This window comes from Callithrix jacchus, chromosome 3, assembly GCF_049354715.1.
Source record: "Callithrix jacchus isolate 240 chromosome 3, calJac240_pri, whole genome shotgun sequence".
NCBI classification, from domain to species: domain Eukaryota; kingdom Metazoa; phylum Chordata; class Mammalia; order Primates; family Cebidae; genus Callithrix; species Callithrix jacchus.
Window position 1 is genome coordinate 114,728,022 of NC_133504.1, and position 21,733 is coordinate 114,749,754.

The 21,733-nt window shown below is 37.9% G+C and overlaps 1 protein-coding gene across 2 annotated transcripts in view; it reads right to left on the reverse strand.

Moving 5' to 3' along the window:
• COPS4 (COP9 signalosome subunit 4) overlaps positions 1-21,733 on the reverse strand; it is a 45,673-nt gene that overhangs the window by 14,969 nt on the left and 8,971 nt on the right. For both annotated transcript variants that reach the window (XM_035293384.3, XM_002745648.6), the window contains exons 2-7: positions 18,938-19,017; positions 15,688-15,839; positions 15,018-15,121; positions 8,169-8,322; positions 7,849-7,999; positions 1,202-1,372 (exon numbers count right to left, since the gene is read on the reverse strand). In XM_035293384.3, the coding sequence (XP_035149275.1) occupies positions 1,202-1,372; positions 7,849-7,999; positions 8,169-8,322; positions 15,018-15,121; positions 15,688-15,839; positions 18,938-19,017 (812 nt within the window). The remainder of the gene's footprint in view (positions 1-1,201; positions 1,373-7,848; positions 8,000-8,168; positions 8,323-15,017; positions 15,122-15,687; positions 15,840-18,937; positions 19,018-21,733) is intronic.

A 21,733-nucleotide genomic window follows, 5' to 3' on the forward strand; every position in this document is an offset into this window, starting at 1 on the left:
GTGTGAGTTATCATTACAAACTACTTTAAAACCTCTGTAGGCAATCCTCGATAAAAATATATGTTATGAAGAAATAACTATTCTTTCCTGGCCAAGGCAGTGTGACTTAAGCAAATACATCCCACATCACCCTCAACTAGGAGATATAACAGTAAATTCTATTCTTATTGGCAACACTTTATACTGAGTAACCTTGGGACAAACTACTAAGCCAAATTTCGCTCTAAAATAGGAAGGGATAATTACGCTCTGTTATAATTTAATGCTAAGATAAATTTTTTGGGGGGGACGGTATTTCGCTCTTGTTGCCTAGGCTGGAGTCTAATGGAACAATCTTGACTCACTGCAACCTCCGCCTGCTGGGTTCAAGTGATTGTCACACTTCAGCCTCCCCAGTAGCTGGGATTACAGGCACCTGCCACCACACCCAGCTAATTTTTGTATTATTAGTAGAGATGGGGTTTCACCATGTTGCCCAGACTGGTCTCGAACTCCTAACCTTAGGTGATCCACCCATCTCAGCCTCCCAAAGTGTTGGGATTACAGGCATGAGCCACTGTGCCTAGCAGATGATGCTTAAGTTACTTACAAATGGTTTGAGTATTTTTTTAGGTCAGGCATTATAAGCATAGTCTATAATTTTTCTGCTTTTACAGTTTCCAAAAAATGCATTATTTCACAAAATGCTTTATGACAGGGCTATTATTTTTAATACCATAAGCCCAGATCTGTAGGCACTTACCTTCAGTCAATAATTCCTCTTTTTAGCCAGGCACAGTGGCTCGCACCTGTAATCCCAGCACTTTGCAAGGCTGAGGCAAGCAGATCACTTGAGACCAGAAGTTCAAGACCAGCGTGGCCAAAATAGTGAAACCCTGTCTCTACTAAAAATACAAAATTAGCTGGGTGTGGTGGCACATGACTATAATCCAAGCTACTCAGGAGGCAGAGGCAGGAGAATTGCTTGAACCTGGGAGGCCAAGGTTGTAATGAGCCAAGACTGCACCATTGCACTCCAGCCTGGGCAACAAGACTGAAACTCTTATCTCAAAAGAAAATAAAAAATAATTCCTTTTTTTAATGAGGAAATGTTATATAAAATTATTATCAAAAGACAGCAAGATGCTTCTAATTTAACATGATTTCCACTAGTCTGTACCTAAATACTGACTACCATATACACATAAGACATGATCATTACCATCAGCTGTAGTTGCTTTTTGGTGAGGCATCAGCATGGCAGCAAATTCTTGAAGCTGATTTCCTCTGATGATCCTATCCAGGTACATTTTCTCTAGGATCCCATAGGCAGCAAGTTGCTGGCACCTTTCATCCTTAAAAAGAGTAGCTAGCATCCGAGAACGCTGCTGTCCTAAAGCAAACGAATGAGCATCAAATGTTTTTACAATGTTTCATCAGAAAAAAAAATCTATCTTACAACTTCATTTTTGCCTACTAAATATATAGTTAATACTCATTATTCATGGTAATTATGGTCTGTAGTCACTGACAATGCTGAATTATCAAACACCAACCTGCTACTCCTATGGGAATATAAGGTTAGGTTCTTGTGAGCATCTGGTCACAACATTTTTGTCTGCCAATTAATCTGTAACCTTGTTTTATGTGTGTTTCTGTTTAAAGACATCCTATTTAATATATACTGTGATTCATTAACATTGAACTCACGGACAACACTATAAATCATACATAAATGAAGCTATCTAACACACATATTTTCTCCATAAGGCACTTAAGAACACCTCCCAGACAGCACTTCAGCACTACGGCCTGGTACCATTTTAAACAGCAAAATCACTGATAACAGAACAAAAGTGTGAAAAACGTGATCTTAAACATACCATAAAAAGGACATCTGTGTACACTATAAAAGTAAAACAGCAAGCAGGAAATCTACATGTTCAACCTCAGGTGGAAACATGTGTCAGGACATTCAAATGTTTTGCCACCCTGCATATATCTGCAAATGACTGTGGAAGTGCTGCAAGTATTGACTTTGAAATTATGAATAAATTTTAGCAAGGAGGAAAATTCAGAAATATGAAATCCACAGATAAAGAGGAGCAACTACATAGCCAATCATGAAAACTTTGGGATATATGCCAAAATGTTACAAGTGGTTGGAAGAACAGGTGATCTCTATTTTCCTTTTCTTATTTGTATTTCTATAATAAACATTCATTATTTCATTATTAAACATTAATTAATTTTGTTAATTAAAAATTTACAAAAGATGAAAAAATATCTGATGGGAAACTTGATATTCATAGTTTCAATTTATATTTTCTAGGACCTTTAATGACAACTGATGACATTAAAAAAAATCAAACTCATTAAAATGATCTGATTAATGACCTTTTTCTTTTTAAATATATTTCCAGCTCTTTTTACCAAAAGAGCCTAACCACAATGACACCCAGAAGCAGTGAGCATATCTACTCATATCTACATATCCAAATCTTGGTAGCTCATTAAAAAGAGCTAGGAATCCTTGAAAAATAGCTGATTTCAAGTCTGAGGCAGGGAAAACACAAGATAAATCCAAGTCATCTTTTTCTACTGATTCACAGGAAGTATTCAAAGATTAATGGGGCCATGTCAAAAAGACAGAACCGGCTAGGCACGGTGGCTCATGCTTGTAATCCCAGCACATTGGGAGACCAAGATGGAGGGATTCCTTGAAGCCAGGAGTTTGAGACTACCCTGGCCAACACAGCAAGACCTCATCTCCATTTAAAAAAAAAAAAAAGACATAATCTAGTCATGTTTGGAACAATTTGATCATCAAAAAGAATAAAAATTGTAACTTATTGTCATACACTGAATAAATAAAAAGGTGAGTCAAATATACAAGAATGTTCAAAGCAGTACTATTCCTAGCAGCCAATAAGAAATTAGGATAAATGAATTGTGGTATATTCATACAATGGAATATTATATAACAAGGAAAATGAAGAAAGTACAACTACACATAGCCACATGGATATATTTCATGAAATTGAGCAAAAGAAGCAAGACAAGAATGAATACACTATACTATATGATTTCACTTATCAAACAAAATAAGAAGGCTAGTAATAGTGATTACTCTTGTAGCGTTAGGGCTAGTGACTTGTAGAAAGTATAAAAAAGGCCTCTGGGGTGTTGGTAATATTTTGTTTCTTGTTCTGGATGCTGGCTACATGGAGGTGCTCAGTTTGTGAAAATTCATCAAGCTGTATGTATACTTTTGATATGTGTATTTTTCCTGTGTGTATATCATACCAACAGAAAATAAGCAGGAAAAAAAAGTACAAAGTAAAAAGTTCCAAATAAAAGTACAAAAAAGGAAAAAAAAAAGTTCATGCAGTAGAATTAGCAAATCACCATTTTGTAACATACAATGTAACGAATGACCCAGGCAAGGATTATTACTAATTTTCTTTTTTTTTATATGGAGTTTCACTTGTGTTGCCCAGTCTGGAGTACGATGGCGTGATCTCTGCTCACCGCAATCTCTGCTTCCCGGGTTCAAGCAATTCTCCTGCTTCAGCCTCCCGAGTAGCTGCGGTTACAGGCATGTGCCACCAAGCCCAGTTAATTTTGAATTTTTAGTAGAGATGGGGTTTCTCCATGTTGGTCAGGCTGGTCTCCAACTCCTGACCTTAGGTGATCTGCCCACCTCGGCCTCCCAAAGTGCTAGGATTACAGGCATGAGCTACTGCACCCTACCCCACACAAGGATTATTAATGGATGATAATTTATTATGTAAAAGAAAGTAGAGAACAGAAGGGATTTTTTTGTCTTTTTGTTTTTTTTTTTTTAAGAGATGGGGTTTCACCATATTGGCCAGGATGGTCTCAATCTCCTGACCTCGTGATCCACCCATCTTGGCCTCCCAAAGTGCTGGGATTACAGGCGTGAGTGACCTCACCCAGCGAGAACAAGTTTTAGTATCATGGAACACAAAAAGTTTATTGATATGGTTTCAGATTCCACATTGCTACTAACATGTAAGAAACCAATCATTTGTCAGCCAGGCATGGTGGCTCATGCCTGTAATCCCAGCACTTTGGGAGGCCAAAACAGGCAGATCACAAGGTCAAGAGCTGGAGACCAGCCTGGCTAACATGGTGAAACCCCATCTCTAAAAAAATTTAAAAATTAGCCAGGTATGGTGGCACATGCCTGTAATACCAGCTACTCAGAAGGCCAAGGCAGGAGAATTGCTTAAATCCAGGAGGCAGAGGTGGCAGTGAGCCGAGATCATACCACTGCACCCCAGCCTGGGCAACACAGCAAGACTGTCTCAAAAAAAAAAAGAAACTATGCCATCTGTCAAGTATAGTACCAAAGAATATCCACAATTACCTGAAAATGCGATTAAAATGTGCTTATCTTAATAGACTGGATTGGAAAAATGTGGCACATATACACCATGGAATATTATGCAGCAATCAGAAATGATGAGTTTGTGTCGTTTGTAGGGACATGGATGAATCTGGAGAACATCATTCTCAGCAAACTGACACAAGAACAGAAAATGAAACACCGCATATTCTCACTCATAGGCGGGTGATGAAAAATGAGAACACATGGACACAGAAAGGGGAGTACTAAACACTGGGGTCTATTGGGGGGAAAAGGGGAGGGCCAGTGGGAGGGGGAGGTGGGGAGGGATAGCCTGGGGAGAAATGCCAAATGTGGGTGAAAGGGAGAAGAAAAGCAAAGCACACTGCCATGTGTGTACCTACGCAACTGTCTTGCATGCTCTGCTCATGTACCCCAAAACCTAAAATCCAATAAAAAATTAAAAAAAAAAAAAAATGTGCTTATCTTTTCCAGCTACATGTCTGTGTGAGGCTGAATTTTCTTCATATACTTTAACTAAAACAACTTATCAAAATGGAGTGAATGTGGAAGTACCTATAAGAATTGAGCTCTTTTCTATTAAGCTATACACTGAAAAAATTTTTTAAATGTAAAACAATTCCATTCCCAGTAACATTTTTTGCTTTGGAAAAAATATAGTTATTTTTCATAAAACTATGTCATTTATGTTTATAGGTAATGGGTCTATTACTGTTAATTTAAAATAAATTAATAAATTTTCTTAAATTACTCATTTAATTTCTAGTAATCAGTAGATATAATCTATATAAACAAAAGTTTTCAGGTTCTCAATACTTTTTCAGAGTATAAAAAGGTCCTGACACCAAGGAATTTAAGAACCTAAAGTACTGAAAGAAAACATGGGGGAACTTAAAACTGCATATAATTTCATAGTAGGGAAGACTTTTTTAAGCAAGTCAACAAAACCTAGAAGCCATTAAAGAAAGATTAATAAATGTAATTAAGTAAAAATTAAAAGGTTCTGCATGGCAAAAATGTCATAAATAAAACCAAAAAGGAGACAAGTCAGGAAAAATTTTGACTGTCCTTTATATCTAAAGAGCTTTTACAAGTCACCCAGAAAAGACAACTCAAAAAATGACCAATTGACATAAATGTATAATTCACTCAATAAAGAAATACAGATTTTTTAACAATTTTTTAATCATATGAAAAATACTCAAGCATTCATAAATGCAAATTAAACCCAAAGTGAGATACTGTTTTTCATCTACCAGATCAGAAAAGATTTTTTAAAAAAGTAAAAACAAAATTGAAAAAAAAAGTGGTAATACCTGTGTGAGGAATCAGGAGCTTATGTTTCTGTTTGGAGTGTAAAAGTATAAGGCAATGTGTAACATCTATCAAAAATTCAGAAGTATGTACCTCTGGATCCAGAAAGTTAACCTATACATATACTCATACATGTACATAATCACTATATCGCTGTGACTGACTAAGTGAATTATGATAAAGCCAGACAATAGAAAATCAAAAAGAATGAGTTATATGTACTGACATGTAAAGATCACTATGATGATATATACAGTTACAACAAAAAGGCAAGTTGCAAAAGTGTGTATACCATGCTACCATTTGTATTGAAAGAAATGTAAGAAACCAGTAAAAGTTCTTTAGAAAAAGAAGCAGTACCATGTTCGTGTACTGTCTTTTCAGTAACAAAAAATAAAATAAGATTACTTGTCTATAAAGAATAAAATGGGATGGGGTAGTGGCTCACACCTGTAATCTCTGCACTTTGGGAGGCCAAGGCAGGTGGATCACTTGAGCCTAGGAGCTTGAAACAAGACTGGGCAATGTGAAGAAACTCCATCTCTACAAAAATACAAAAAAAAGCTGGGTGCAGTGGCTCAGGCCTGTAATCCCAGCACTTTGGGAGGCCGAGGCGGGCAGATCACAAGGTCAAGAGGTTGCAGTGGGCTGAGATTGCGCCACTGCACTCCAGCCTGGCGCCTAGTGAGAAAGCAAGACTGTCTCAAAAAAAAAATACAGGCTGGGCACAGCAGCTCACGCCTATAATCCCAGCACTTTGGGAGGCCAAGGCGGGTGGATCATGAGGTCAAGAGATCGAGACCATCCTGGTCAACAAGGTGAAACCCTGTCTCTACTAAAAACAGAAAAATTAGCTGGGCATGGTGGTACGCGCCTGTAGTCCCAGCTACTTGGGAGGCTGAGGCAGGAGAATTGCTTGTACCCAGGAGGCAGAGGTTGCGGTGAGCCAAGATGGTGCCATTGCACTCCAGTCTGGGTAACAACAGCGAAACTCCATCTCAAAAAAAAATACAAAAACATTAGCTGGGCATGGTGGTGTGTGCCTATAGTCCCAGCTACTTGGGAGGCTGAGACGGGAGGATCACTCAAGTCCCGGAGGTTGAGGTTATAATGAGCAGTGATTGTGCAACTGCACTCCAGCCTGGGTGATAGAGTGATATAAGAAAAGCTATGGGTAGGCCATGCATGGCAGCTGCGCACACCTGTAATCCCAGCACTTTGGGAGGCCAAGGCAGGGGGATCATGAGGTCAGGAGTTCGAGACCAACCTGGTCAACATGGTGATGAAACCCCATCTCTACTAAAAATACAAAAATTAGCTGGGTATTGCGGCAGGCACCTGTAGTCCCAGCTGTTCAGGAGGCTGAAGCAGGAGAATCCCTTGAACCCTGGCAGCGGAGGTTGCAGTGAGCTGAGACGGCGCCACTGCACTCCAGCCTGGGCGACAGAGTGAGACTCCTTCTCAAAAAAAAAAGGGCAAGAAAAGCTATGGTTTAGAATTAGCATTTCCTCTTAATGCCCTTTCTACTTCATAAGTGATTTACATGCTATAATTTAGTAAAAAGAACAAAGAATATTTATTTGTTACATGTATTGGAGAAAAGGATGAATACCAGATTTAAAGCTGAGGCTTGAAAGTTAAAAAAAATTCCAAAAGCAGTACATTAATTATCATTTCATCAAGCTATAGACTTTAATTTTTGTTTCACTCTGCGTAATTCTCACTTAATTTGATATCCATTTCTTTCTTTTTTTTTTAATTTTTATAAGAGACAGGGTTTCACCATGCTGCTCAGGCTGATCTTAAACTCCTGACCTCACGTAATCCACCTGCCTAGACCTCCCAAAGTGCCAGGATAACAGGCGTGACCCACCATGCCCAGCCAATATCCATTTCTTTAGTAAAATTTTAGAACTAAACTTTACATTATCTCCTTTAACTATTCTTAACACATATGCATAATAGACTAATATGAGCATATTAAATTATTTTAACAAACCATTTTATTCGTTTTTATTTAAACACTTAAACTACATTTACCATAATTGTATTAAGACATCCCTTTGAAGAATAGTTCCTTGCTAAATTTCCCAATAGTAACCAACCTCAAGTTATCAAGCAAAGGTAACTGTTCATTTAAGCATAAATTACTACGTGTTTACCTGCTGATGCTAAGATGGTACAGTGCAAAGCATGTTTTAAGGCCTCTAGTCTTTCACTTTCATGGACTATTGTCTTGTAAGAGAGCTCATTGTACCTTTGTGCAGCTTCAATGAATTTTCTTCTATAATCAAGAACACGTGCATAGCATACCTACAGAGGGAAAATGTTTCAATTAGGGGGAAAAATTAAAAAGTGAGAGTAAAAAAAAACAGAAAAAGAATTTCTAATATTTAAGAGCATCTATCAGATGTTCTGGAACATCTTAGTATGTCACAATTTCTCCAATACAAAATTAATTCCAAATCAACTCAGCTGTTACCTTATAATGTATCTGTAACTGTTCATTGGTTGATTCATTCTGAAGCAACGATGCCCGATTTATGTAAGCCTCCGCCTGGACTGGATCATCATCCTCCAGATATAGCCTAGCAATCTTCAAGTAAGTCTCCAGTTTATAATCTACATTGTACTGTCTAGGATGTAACATAAAAACACATAATGAGTCAACATTTTGTCAAGAAAATTTTAGGAATAATAGAAGATATGCTGCTTTTGCCTCATATATATTCTGGTACCATAAGGGAATCAAACTTTTTACTGCATTATACAAAAACTAAAAAGTAAGTTTTATTGAATTTTTATCATCATTGATCCCATTATATCTTAGCTGCTTTTAATCCTCAGATAATCTTACCAGCTAAAGCTCTTACAAGAACAACTTCCCAGTTTAGGGGTATATCATATATAACTAGTGAGACAACTTTCCTAGAAAACAATTTGGAAATATGCTCTCCAACTATCTGTTGAATCCTTTAAAACGAATATACCCTTAACCCATTATACATTTATCTTTAGAAAATAAATCCTAAGGCCAGGCATGGTGGCTCATGCCCATAATCCCAGCAATTTGGGAGACCTCGGTAGATGGATCACCTGAGGTCAGGAGTCTGAGACCAGCCTGAACAACATAGTGAAACCCCATCTCTACTAAAAATACGAAAAATTAGCCAGAAGTGATGGCGCACACTTGTAATCCCAGCTACTCAGGAGGCTGAAACAGGAGAATCCCTTGAACCCAGGAGGCGGAGGTTGCAGTGAGCCAATATCGTCCCATTGCACTCCAGCCTGGGGGACACAGCAAGACTTCGTCTCTAAAAAAAAAAAAAAAAAAAATCAAGAAAAGAAAACCTAAAAAGATAGCCAGGGATGTCCACACATACGCACCTAAAATGATATTCATTTGTAAAGTTATTTATAAATACCTATGCTAGGAAAAAAATGGAAATCACCCATTATGACATTATTGGTAATCAAGTTGTACATAAAAATGGTAGAACGCTGTATAATTATAACCATTATTATGTGATAACAGTCATCATGTATTTTTGCTAAGTAAAAAAAAAAACTAGATACAACAGTACGTAAAAAACTATCAAAATATATTTCTATATACATATATCAAAATAGTAACAGCAATTATCTGTGGGTACTGAGATAATAAGTGGTTTTCATTTTCCCCTTCATCTCCGTGGTCACATTTTATGCCAGAAATACATAACTGAAGATCTCACATAATTCAAAACTCATATAATTCAAGATTAATCCTAATAGAAAAATTCTATTTACCTGTAAAAGTGGTGCCACCATGTGGCAAGAACACAGTTTATAATTCACTTGGCCCCAGCTTTGAAAATAATTCTATACTTTATTGATGTGGGAGGGAAGGGAATGGGAGGAGAAATTCATGCAACTTTGTTTTGCATATATTAATATTCTGTACTTTTTTCCATTCACAATTCAAATTTACATTAATTGCTATGTATAGCACTATACTCGAATTTTCCAACTTTTTGCCATGTAACTGTTATGTCAATTACTTTCATAATCAGAATGAATCATTTTTTGAAAGAAGATGTTCCCATTTATTCAAAGTCTACATTTAGTCACTTTAACTTGTTTAGAAAACCAATGACATTTTTATCTCTTTGGTTTCCTCACAGATAAGCTAGAGTACTATTAAAATGATAATTATGACCACTGAAAAAAACAGTATCTAATTTCATATTTATTTCAACTACCACTGAAAATAAATCAATTGTCCTGTGCTAGGGAGAAAATATAAGATCAAAGCAATCAAGAAAATCCTTCAAACTACGAAATTATTAAGGGGACCTTGAAATGCTAAATTCAACATCTATATATGAAGGCTTTTTTTTTTTAACGAACTGGCTGCTTTTTCAAAGAGCATCATTACCTAGTAATTTCATAAATAATGCAAAAAAGGCAAGATGTCTGAAGCAGTGTCTGCCTCACTATTGCAAATATTAATGAAGATCAAAAAAAGAATCCCTCCATCACAGGTGAAGTAGAGAGTCAAGGAGTAGAGAGGCAGATGAAGATATTTTTAAGTCCTTCACAGTTGGTGCCATTTTATACTTGCCAACTCAAGGAAGTGTTTTCAATACAATAACCAACAGTCTCACACCTTTCATCCTTCTCATACAATATACTTAGGAGAAATGTTTCATAAAGAACTATAAATTTTTTTTAAAAAATTATACACATCAAGAGGTAAGACTAGTTGGGTAAGAGTTATAAACCATCTTTTTTTTTTTTTTTGAGATGGAATCTCACTCTGCCACCCAGGCTGGAGTGCAGTGGCACCATGTCAGCTCACTGCAACCTCCATCTCCTGGGTTCAAGCAATTCTCCTGTCTCAGCCTCCCAATTAGCTGGGGTTCCAGGTGCCCAACACCACACCCAGCTAATTTTTTTAAATACTTTTAATAGAGACGGGTTTCACCATGTTGTTGGTCAGTCTGGTCTCGAACTCCTGACCTCAGGTGATCTGCCCACCTCAGCCTCCCAAAGTGCTGAGATTGTAGGGATGAGCCACCACGCCTGGCCCCAACGTTTTTTGTTTTTTCTTTTTTGTCACCCAGGCTGGGGTGCAATCACATGGGTCTTGGCTCACTGCAACCTCCACCTCTTTGATTAAAGCGATTCTTGTGCGTTAGCCTCCCCAGTAGCTGGGATTACAGGCACATGCCACCACATCCAGGTAATTTTTGTATTTTTAGTAGAAACAAGGTTACATCATGTTGGCCAGGCTGGTCTTGCCTCAGGTGATGTGCCCACCTTGGCCTCCCAAAGTGCTGGGATTACAGGCATGAGCCACCATGCCCTGCCATCTTAATATTTTTCAATTGTTTTTCCACCTCACTTTCTCTAGTATCTCAAGCCCAACAATCTTTGAATCCCACTGTGCCCTCCAAACCACTTTTCCCTTACATGTCACTGCCTTTCCCCATAAAGGCCTCACTTCCCTCTTTACCTAGCCTAACTCCTGTGGTCACTCATTTTAATCACTTATAATCATTGAATTGCACAGGTACTCATCTTCCTTGTCCCTCTCTTGCTGTCATACTTTTTGGGAAAAAATCCTAACTGTGGTTAAATCTTATTGTTTGCTTACTCCTTTCCTGCAAACAGTTAGATTGTAATTGAACTGTTCAATTATGTAGCTGAACTGTGATGGGAAAAAGCACCAAATCAAATTTTTTTATAGAAATGGGGGTCTCAGTGTGTTGCCCAGTCTAGGCTCAAATTTCTGGGCTCAAGGGATCCTCCCACCTCAGCCTCTCAAGCAGCCGGGACTACAGGCATGAAGCCACTGTGCCCAGCATGACTGATCCAATTTTAATCATTATGACCTTCAAACAAGTCCTTAATGCTGCCAAGTTTATATGCTGAGTCCATTCACTGTCCCACTCTCTTAAGGGGATTACTTCTCACATTATTGTCTCTCCTCAACCTCACGCTCCACCCCCATCCACCCTTCCAGATGATGTCTCTCATTTCAACTTCATTAGGTATATTAAAGCAAGGCTGGCTTTATATTTACCAACTTCATTAGGTATATTAAAGCAAGGCTGGCTTTATATTTACCAACTTCATTAGGTATATTAAAGCATGGTGGCTCACACCTGTAATCCCAGCATTTTAAGAGGCCAAGGCAGATGGACTGCTTGAGCCCCACAGTTTGAGACCAGCCTGAGCAACACAGTGAAACTCTATCTCTATTAAAAATACAGTAAATAATAATTATTAAATAATGATAGACTACTTAATAATAAAATAGTAATAAATTAGCTGGGCATAGTGGCATGCACCTGTAGTCCCAACTACTTGCGAAGCTACGAGATGGACGTTGCAGTGAGCTGAGATCATGCCACTGCACTACAGCTTGGTTGACAGAGCCAGACCCTCTCTCAAAACCGAACGTCCAACAGAAAAAGAATATTGAAGCAATGCATTGAAAGAGTACTTGCAAAAACTCCACTATATCACTAATATATCTACCAATATTTTTATTGTCACAACTAGGAACAGCAGTACTACTGGCATCCAGCAAGCAGAGGACTGGTGCTGCTAAAATATCCTGCAATACACAGGACAGCCTCCACAACAAAGTTTCTAGCCGAAAATGCCAGTAAAGCTGAGGCTGAGAAACTCTGCCACAGATGAACTACCCTTCTCCTATCTAAAGCCTATCCCTGTGCTAGATTCCTTCCTCTCTTGTCTACTCCTGCAAGAATCCTCTCCCCAATTCCCCTATACCAAATTTTTGCTCTCTATAGGATCATAAAGGAAAAAGTAATCCCTAAGCCTAACATCTGCTGTCATCTTCTACCCTATTTTTTTGCTACCTTTTCTAAAAACTCCCCCACAGGGCTGCCCATACTCACTCTCTCCAATTCTTCTCTTCCCATTCTCTCTTAAACCATGTAATCAGACTTCCATCATTTCACAAAAATCAGCTCTTGTTAAGGTTATCAGTGGCCTCCACACTACTAATGCCAATAGTTAACCCATACTCCTTATCTTACTTGACCTATCGACACCATAGCTCATCACCTGCTCCTTGATACATTTTTCTCATTTGGCTTCTAGGACACTACTCTCCACGCTATTCTAATTTCCTTCTTACCTCAATGGATAATCCCTATTGGCTACATGTTCCCCCAGCCCCTGACCTCTTTTTTTTTTTTTTTGGAGACAGAGTCTCTCTCTCTTGCCAGGCTGGAGTGCAGTGGCACAATGTCAGCTCACTGCAACCTCCACCTCCCAGGATCAAGAGATTCTTCTGCCTCAGGCTCCTGAGTAGCTGGAACTACAGATGTGGGCCACCACATCCAGCTCATTTTTGTATTTTTAGTAGAGACGGGATTCCACCATGTTGGCCAGGATGGTCTCAATGTCTTGACCTTGTGATCCACCCGCCTCAGCCTCCCAAAGTGCTGAGATTACAGGCGTGTGTCAGCACAACTGTGCGGCCCCTGACCTCTTAACATTGAAGTGCTCCAGGCCTCAGTACTCAGTCCTTTTGTTTATCTACATTCCCTTCTTTAGTCATCTCATCCAATCTAATGGCTTTAAATTCCATTTATATGTCAATGACTCCCAAATATGTTTATCTAGCCCAGATATCTCTTCCAATCTCCAGACTAATACATTCAACTCCTTAATACATATTTCCACTTGGATATCAGATGTCCAAAATGAAACTCTTGATATTCCCTATAAACCTATTCTGCCCCACTCCATCTTTCCAATTGCTCAGGTCAAAAATCAGGACTTATCTGGACTCTCTTTTGCACACTCTACATACAAGCCATCAGGAAATTTTCACTCTACCTTAAAAAAAAATATCTAGATTCAACACTTCTCACAATGTCCATCTTATCTGTGGTACTATATAAGCCTTTTTTAAAAAAGACATGGTCTTGCTTTGTGCCCCTGGCAGAAGTACAGTGGTACAATCATGGCCCACTGCAGCCTCAAATTACTGGGTTCACACAATCCTTTTGCCTCAGCTTCCCAAGTACCTGGGAGTATAGATTCATATCACTAGGCCCAGCTAATTTTTTTTTTTTAATTTTTTTGGTAAGGATGGAGGGGGGTCTACAATATTGCCCAGGCGGTTTCAAACTCCTGGGCTCAAGCAATCCTCCCACCTTAGCCTCCCAAGTCGCTAGGAGTACAGGCGTGTGCCACCATGCCCAGCTATTTTATTTTATTTTATTTTATTTTATTTTATTTTATTTTTTGGTAGAGATGGGGTCTAGCTAAGCTGCCCAAGCTGGTCTCAAACTCCTGGGCTCAAGCAATCTTCTCCCACCTCAGCCTTCCAAAGTGCTTGAACTATAGGCATGAGCCACTGCACCTGGTCTCATAAGCCTAACTAATATCCCTGCTTCTATCACTGGTTGCCTACAGTTTATTCTCAACCCAGTAGTGAGAGTAATTATTTAAAACAGAGGTCAGATCATTTCACTGTTCTGTTCACAATTCTCCAATGGCTCCCCCTCATTTCACTTAGTGGAAAGCCAAATTCCTTACAATAGCTTATAAAACTTAACCTGGCCCTCAGTGTTCTCTCTCTCTCATTCCTCATCTCTTGCTCTTTTGCTCACTGTACTCTATCCACATTGTCCTCCTTGCTCTTATTAAGAAAACACTTCAAGCTTGCTCCCATCTTAGGGCCTCTACACTAGCCATCTCCTCTAAGAGTACCTAGTGATGATATTCAGCCAGGCATAGTGGCTCACACCTGTAATCCCAGAACTTTGAGAGGCTGAGGTGGCAGATCGCTTGAGGTCAGGAGTTCGAGACCAGCCTGCCTAACCTGGCAAAACCCCGTCTGTAGTAAAAATACAAAAACTAGCCGGGCATGGTGGCACACACCTGTAGTCCCAGCTACTTGGGAGGCTGAGGCAGGAGAATCGCTTGAACCTGGGAAGCAGAGGTTGCAGTGAGCTGAGATCATGCCACTGCACTCTAGCCTGAGCAACAAAGAGCAAGACTCCATCTCAATAACAACAACAACAACAAAGTATCTAGTAATATAGTGATATTCTTCCCTCAGATCCTTGTAGCTACTCCCTTACCTCCTTCAATTAGAACTACTCTACCACCCCAATCACCCTATTTAAATATACATACAACTGTCCTTACTTTGCCCTTACTTTTCTCCACAGCACTTATCACCTTTTAACATACTATCTAATTGTTTATCTGTTTTCTGTACTAGAATGTAAGAAAAAATATAAGTGAGCAATCATATACATCCTATATATAGTCATCCAATATCCACTATTTACTATACTTTTGTCCTGTTTCCAAAGGAATTCCCACCAACACTTGGGCTGCATTTCTCCAGTCTTCTTCTTTCTCATATATGGACGCAAGATGCTGTCTTATGGAAGCAACCTGGAATAATAGGTATACATGTCAAACTATTGCAACTGACATAAGTAACTAATTAAAATAAATAGGAAAGTTATTCCCTATCATGGCAATTCAACATACTAAGTTGCCAAGCAAATAGTAAAAGTTTATATAGACCATCCAAGTTTTCCTATAAATTTTGAATTTACAGAATATCAAAGTAGTGAACTGAAGCAACACATTTCTGCAATGTGGATTATGGCAAAATATTATAGTTTAAATGTTAAATTTAGTTTGTATGTTCCTTGTGTACATGATGCTGAAGTTTTCCTGTGTTTTTAGCTTAAATACCAATTTTACTGATTTAAAAAAATTGTCTAGAGAGCAATATTTGGTTCACAAAATGAAATTTTAATTTATAAGCAAATGTCAGTTGGAGTTGTAACATCCTAATATTTATCTGATTTTGCATCATAAAATGCTGTTTGGAACACTGTTTTGTCAGAAATGAAATTGTATGATTATCTCCTCTAAGGATTTAATAATATCAGATTCTCAAAATAACTGCTGTTATCTCAAGTTAAAAAACCACTGCTCTAGATTTTTACCTGCTCCTCAAATGAAATGACTCTAGGCTGGATCTTTTCCAAGGTGAAGTGATAGATTTCTTTGGCTGTGCTATCAGGCAGGTTAGGGAGATGTGTGCAAAAATCAGTCAGCAACTGCCTCGAGATCACAAGACTGACATTCTCATTAACCACTTGTTAAAAAAAGAGAGAGATAAGAAAACATGAGCTACTTATAAATTGTCATTAAGCAATCAATCTTCACTTAAAATTAATACTAACAACAATCTATATTAGTGCAGCCTTCAATGCATTATTCAAGGATTTCCATACCCCTATCATTTTATATTACATCTACAGTTTTCCATATGCTGAATTAACTGATTACATAATAATAACTACACAGAAACAGTAAACATAGGCCATGCATGGTGGCACACGCCTGTAATCCCAGCACTTTGGGAGGCCACGGTTGGCAGATCACAAGGTCAAGAGATCAAGACCATGCGGGCCAACATAGTGAAATCCCATTTCTACTAAAAATACAAAAATTAGCCAGGCATGGTGGCACAGACCTGTAGTCCCAGCTACTCGGGAGGCTGAGGCAGGAGAATTGCTTGAAACTGGGAGGTAAAGGCTGCAGTGAGTCAAAATTGCGCCACTGTACACCAGCCTGGTGATAGAGTAAGACTTCGTCTCAAAAAAATTAAAAATTAAAATAAATAAATAAACTTTTTTTTGAGCCACCACACCTGGTCAAAATAACATAACTTTTCTAAAAAACAGAAATAGTTGAAAAAAGTTTTAATAGTTGAGAATTTTGTCTTCTTTAATTTTCTACAAAGTAAAAGCACAAAAACACCTATATTTTTATTTTATGTGCTTATAATCCCACCTTGTTCAAAAAAGAGTTTAAAAAAAAACAGTGAAATAATTTTCATGAAATTCATGTAAAGCAAGTGCTGCCAGAACGGTTATTGCCACTTATACTTTCCCAGTAAAAACAACAAATAAGAACTTCAGGCTGCGCATGGTGGCTCACGCCTGTAATCCCAGCACTCTGGGAGGCCACGGTGGGCAGATCACAAGGTCAGGAGTTGGCGACCAGCCTGACCAACATGGTGAAACCCCATCTCTACTAAAAATACAAAAATAAGCCAGGCATGGTGGTGCACACCTGTAATCCCAGCTACTCAGGAGGCTGAAGCAGTACAATCACTTGAACTCAGGAGGTGGAGGTTGCAGTGAGCCAAACTGCACTCCAGCCTGGGCAACAGAGACTTGGTCTCAAAGTAAAAATAAAAAGAAAAGAAAAAATATATAAATATATATGTATATATATAAAAAACTCTATCAAGACAGTAAAAGAATAAAAAATAAAAGAACTTCAGTGAGCACTAGATGTATTATTTATAAACATTTATAAGGTGTGAATTAAGCACTGGAGCAACACTGCTTCTATCACTACTAACTATATGGCTTCAGACAAGAAACTTAACTCTCTGTGCTTCTGTTTCCTTATCTGTAAACTGAGGATATCACCTATTTCATAAGGTTGTTGTGAAGCTTAGATGTAATAATATACACAAAGCACTTTAAACAATATCTGGTACATGGCACTCAACAATGTTACTATTATAACTATTACTACCTTTTTAAATGCATCATTCTTGTGAGCCATTGCTTTCTCAGCTCTTAAAGCACCAGTTACTGTGAAAATAAGTGATTCGAAAACTGTTCAGCTGATGAACATGATTTTAATAGTAGACTGCTTTTCTTGGTGATTCACTGGATTCGAAGTTTATACCAAAGATCCGTGTGTGTGTGTGTGTGTGTGTATGTGGGTTTTTTTTTTTTTTTTTTTTTTTGAGACAGTCTTACTGTTAGCCCAGCTGGAGCTGATGCAACCTCAGCTCACTTCAGTCTCGACCTCTGGGGCTCAAGCGTTCTTCCCACCTCAACCTCTCAAGTAGCTTAGACTACAGTCATGTGCTACCATGCCAGGGTAAGTTTTGTATTTTTTTGTAGAGATGAGGTTTCTCCACATTGCCCAGGCTGGTTTTAAACTCCTGAGCTCAAGAGATCCCTTGGCTGGGTGCCATAACTCACACCTGTAATTTCAAAGTGCTGGGATTACAGGCATGAGTCACTGTGCCCAGCCAAGATCAAAGTTTATACAAAGCACTATTCTCTACTACAGTGCAGTGTTCTCAACAAACCACTCCTAACAGTTTTTCTGAAACCATTGTTATTTATCTCACACTGGAGGCCAGGATTCTTTAAGCAGTAACCTTTTCAGCTTTAAGGCAGTAACTTTTTAAGGTGGTAATTTTTTAAGGCAGTTGTATCATATATTAATTGGAATTCATTATTGGGTAATTCTGGATGCAACTGAGAAAACTGTTTTATTACAGGTGCCATTAGCCACTTAAAGGTACCATACAAGCTAGTATTACTCAGGGAAATATAAGCAAGTAAGAGTAGTGTATCAGAAAACCTAGTTTCTAATCTGGACTCTGCTAGCTAAATGTCCTTGGAAAAAAGTCACTTAATCCTGAGACTCCTCTTACAATATATTACACAGGAATATCTGTACCTATACAGTCGAGTCATGGGGTTATTAAATGGAGCCTATGTGACAGATAATGTGTGTGAAAACACATTGCAAACTGTAAAGCACCATCAATATCATTAATGTTGTGAACTCACTATAAAATCCCAGCCTAAATTTTGAGTAATTTTCAAGATAACTAGATATGTTTGAAGTCAGGTACTGTGGAAAGTGTCTGGAAGAATGAAAATTTATAGTTCCCAATTCAAAAAACATAAACATTAATAACAGCTAATACTTATATAGCATTTATTGCATGCCAGGTACTATTCTAAGCACTTTATTACGTATATTAACTCATTTAATCTCCCAATAATTCTACAGAGTATCATATTCCCATTTTAAAGAGGAAAAGGAGGCACAGAGAGCCTAAATAATTTACCCAAAAATCACACAGCTCATAAAATAGCATAACAGGATTTGAATCCAAACTATTCTCTTTACTATTATGCTATATTGTCCCTTATCAGCTATTATAACAATAACCATACAAAACTTTAATTGGGATTGTAATTCTGAAGATAATTCATTGAAAATTAATCAAGTTGTAAACAATTGAAATTCTAAAATCAATCTCAATGCATATTTAATATTGATAATTTGACATAAAACAAGGCTTGAGAAAACTTTAAAGTCCAGTTCAGTATTACAAGGTAAGCATGAAATTTCCATTTCACTTACTCGCTTCCACAAAAGCTTTCAAAGCTTCTAGTTGTTCTGCTCCAGATAACTGAATGGCTTTTTCCAGGATCTGACGATACCTACAACGACACCAAATGAAAATAATGTTCTGAGGATACTCTATTTTCTAATGCAAACTTTGAGGTTTATTTACTCATTTCTAATGCTAATTTTTATGTGTATTTATTCATTTCTACTTACCCTGGTTTCCTTCACAGTACTATAATTTGTTGTTTTCTTTAGAGTATACCAGAGATTTTTTTCTAAACAGTTTCTAATCTATCACAGGATATATTAAATCTATAATTATAAGGTGCTACTTCATCTAGTTTTCAGTATACTATGCCAGAATTTTTAAAATTTCAAGCTCATCACAAGAAAGAGTGAATCTATAATTCTATTACTGAATCAAAGGTGTCACTTTTTCTTGAAGGTTTTAGTTTTGAATTTAAACTACGAAGTCAATTTCCTTTCAAATGCCTTAAAAGATAAGCAGTATTTCCTTAAACTGCATAATACACAAAGACACAAAAATATTGCCAGAGATGATCTTATGGACCTAATGTATGTAGGATCACCAACAATAGGATAATGTTGACTAGGCAATGAAACCAAACATTAGAGATTGAATGTCTTAGTCTGTACAAAATAAACTCCACCAAGCTAAACGCACTGATAGAATACCATGTATGATGTCAGACAGTACCTATTTATTCTTTATTTGCATTCAGATCTAATAACTATTCTACCTAATATCTGTGGCAACACAAGCTCCACGAGGACAGGAATTTTTGTGTTTTGTTCTCTGCTATGTAGACAATATCTCAAACAGTTCTTCGCACATCACAGGCACTCAAATATTCAATGGTATTGGTAACGTTTTATTTCTTTATGAGTGGTTAGTACATGAGTGTTACACTACTCTTTAGCTCTTTTGTCTTATAATCGTAATTTTTTTTTTGAGATGGAGTCTCATTCTGTTGTGCAGGCTGGGGTGTAGTGGCACGATCTCAGCTCACTGCAACCTCTGCCTCCCAGGTTCAAGCAACTTTGCCTCATTCTTCTGAGTAGCCAGGACTATAGGTATGATGCACCACCATGCCCAGCTAATTTTTGTAGCTTTAGTAGAGACAGGGTTTCCCCATGTTGGCCAGGCTGGTCTCAAACTCCTGACCTCAGGTGATCTGCCTACCTTGGCCTCCCACAGTGCTGGAATTACAGGCATAAGCCACTGCACCCGGCAGATCGTAATATTTTTTTAAAAGCATTAAATATATTTTACAAACCTAATAGCATTGCAATTATTCAGAAAGTCATCTAGAATAGAGTTAAGAAATAAATATACAAAAATAGGCCAGGCGTGGTGGCTCACGCCTGTAATCCCAACACTTGGGAGGCCAAGGCAGGTAGATCATGAGGTCAGGAGATTGAGACCATCCTGGCCAACCTGGTGAAACCTGTCTCTACTAAAATACAAAAAATTAGCTGGGTGTGGTGGTGCACACCTATAGTCTCAGCTACTTTGGAGGCTGAGGCATTGGAATCCCTTGAACCCTGGAGTCAAAGACTGTAGTGAGCCAAAATGGAGCCACTGAACTCCAGCCTACAAACAGCAAAACTCTGTCTCAAAAAAAGAAAGAAAGAAAGAAAGAAATATACAAATCTGGGGCCTGAACTCATTCAGATTTATGACTTCTATTTTGTAGGGCACATCCTCAAGCTATCATTCAGCATTACTGACTTTCAACTCATACAAAATTCTCACAACCTTGGGTTATCTGATTTCTAAGTCACAATCAATCAAAATGACTTTAAGAAAGCAGGTATACTGATAGAAAAATATAACAAATTCCAAAAGGATAAATAAATTAATCTAAGATAGCAAGGACATATTAAGTTTTTAGAAAATTATATTTTCAATATTGCTAAGCTTGAGTGTCCTTCAAAGATAAAATTCAGTTATCTGAAAATTCACTGGAATCTTACCCTCTCTATCTATTTACATTTATGTGCATACAAACACACACATATATATACACATACAAAGTAAAATTTTCTGTATGTTTATATTTATACATTTACTTTATGGCCCTGGGCATGCTTTCAGATAAGTTATACATTCAATGATTTGGTTTTTTAAAATTTTTTCATATTTAATTAAATCTAGATTTATGGCTAAGCTCTTACATTTATATCCTCATATATTTTTTTCTCCTTTCTTTTTTTAGAGATGAGGTTTTACCATGATGGCCAGGCTGGTCTTGAACTCCTGACCTCAGCTGATCCACCCACCTCGGCCTCCCAAAGTGCTAGAATTACAGGTATGAGCCACCACACCCAGCCATCCTCATAGATTTTATACTAATAATATTATATTCAAAGATAATAGTGTCTCACTTATATAAATTTGCTAATTAATCTAAGTTGTTTTGCTGTTGTGTTTTTGGTTTCTTTTGGAGACAGGGTCTTGCTCTGTCACCTAGACTAGAGTGCAGTGACATGATCATAGCTCACTGTAACCTCCAATTCCTGGGCTCAAACAATCCTCCTACCTCTGCCTCCTGAGTAGGTAGGACTACAAGCATGTACCACCACTCCTGGTTAACTGTTCTTCTCTTTTTGTAGAGATGGGGTGTCACTACATTGCCCAAGTTGGTGTCCAACTTCTGGGCTCAAGCAATCCTCCCACCTTGGCCTCCCCAACTGCTGGGATTACAGGCGTGAGCCACTGTGCCTGGCCTAACCTAAGTTTTAACACATAGTTTCATAATTTATCAGTCAACTAATCTATATTGG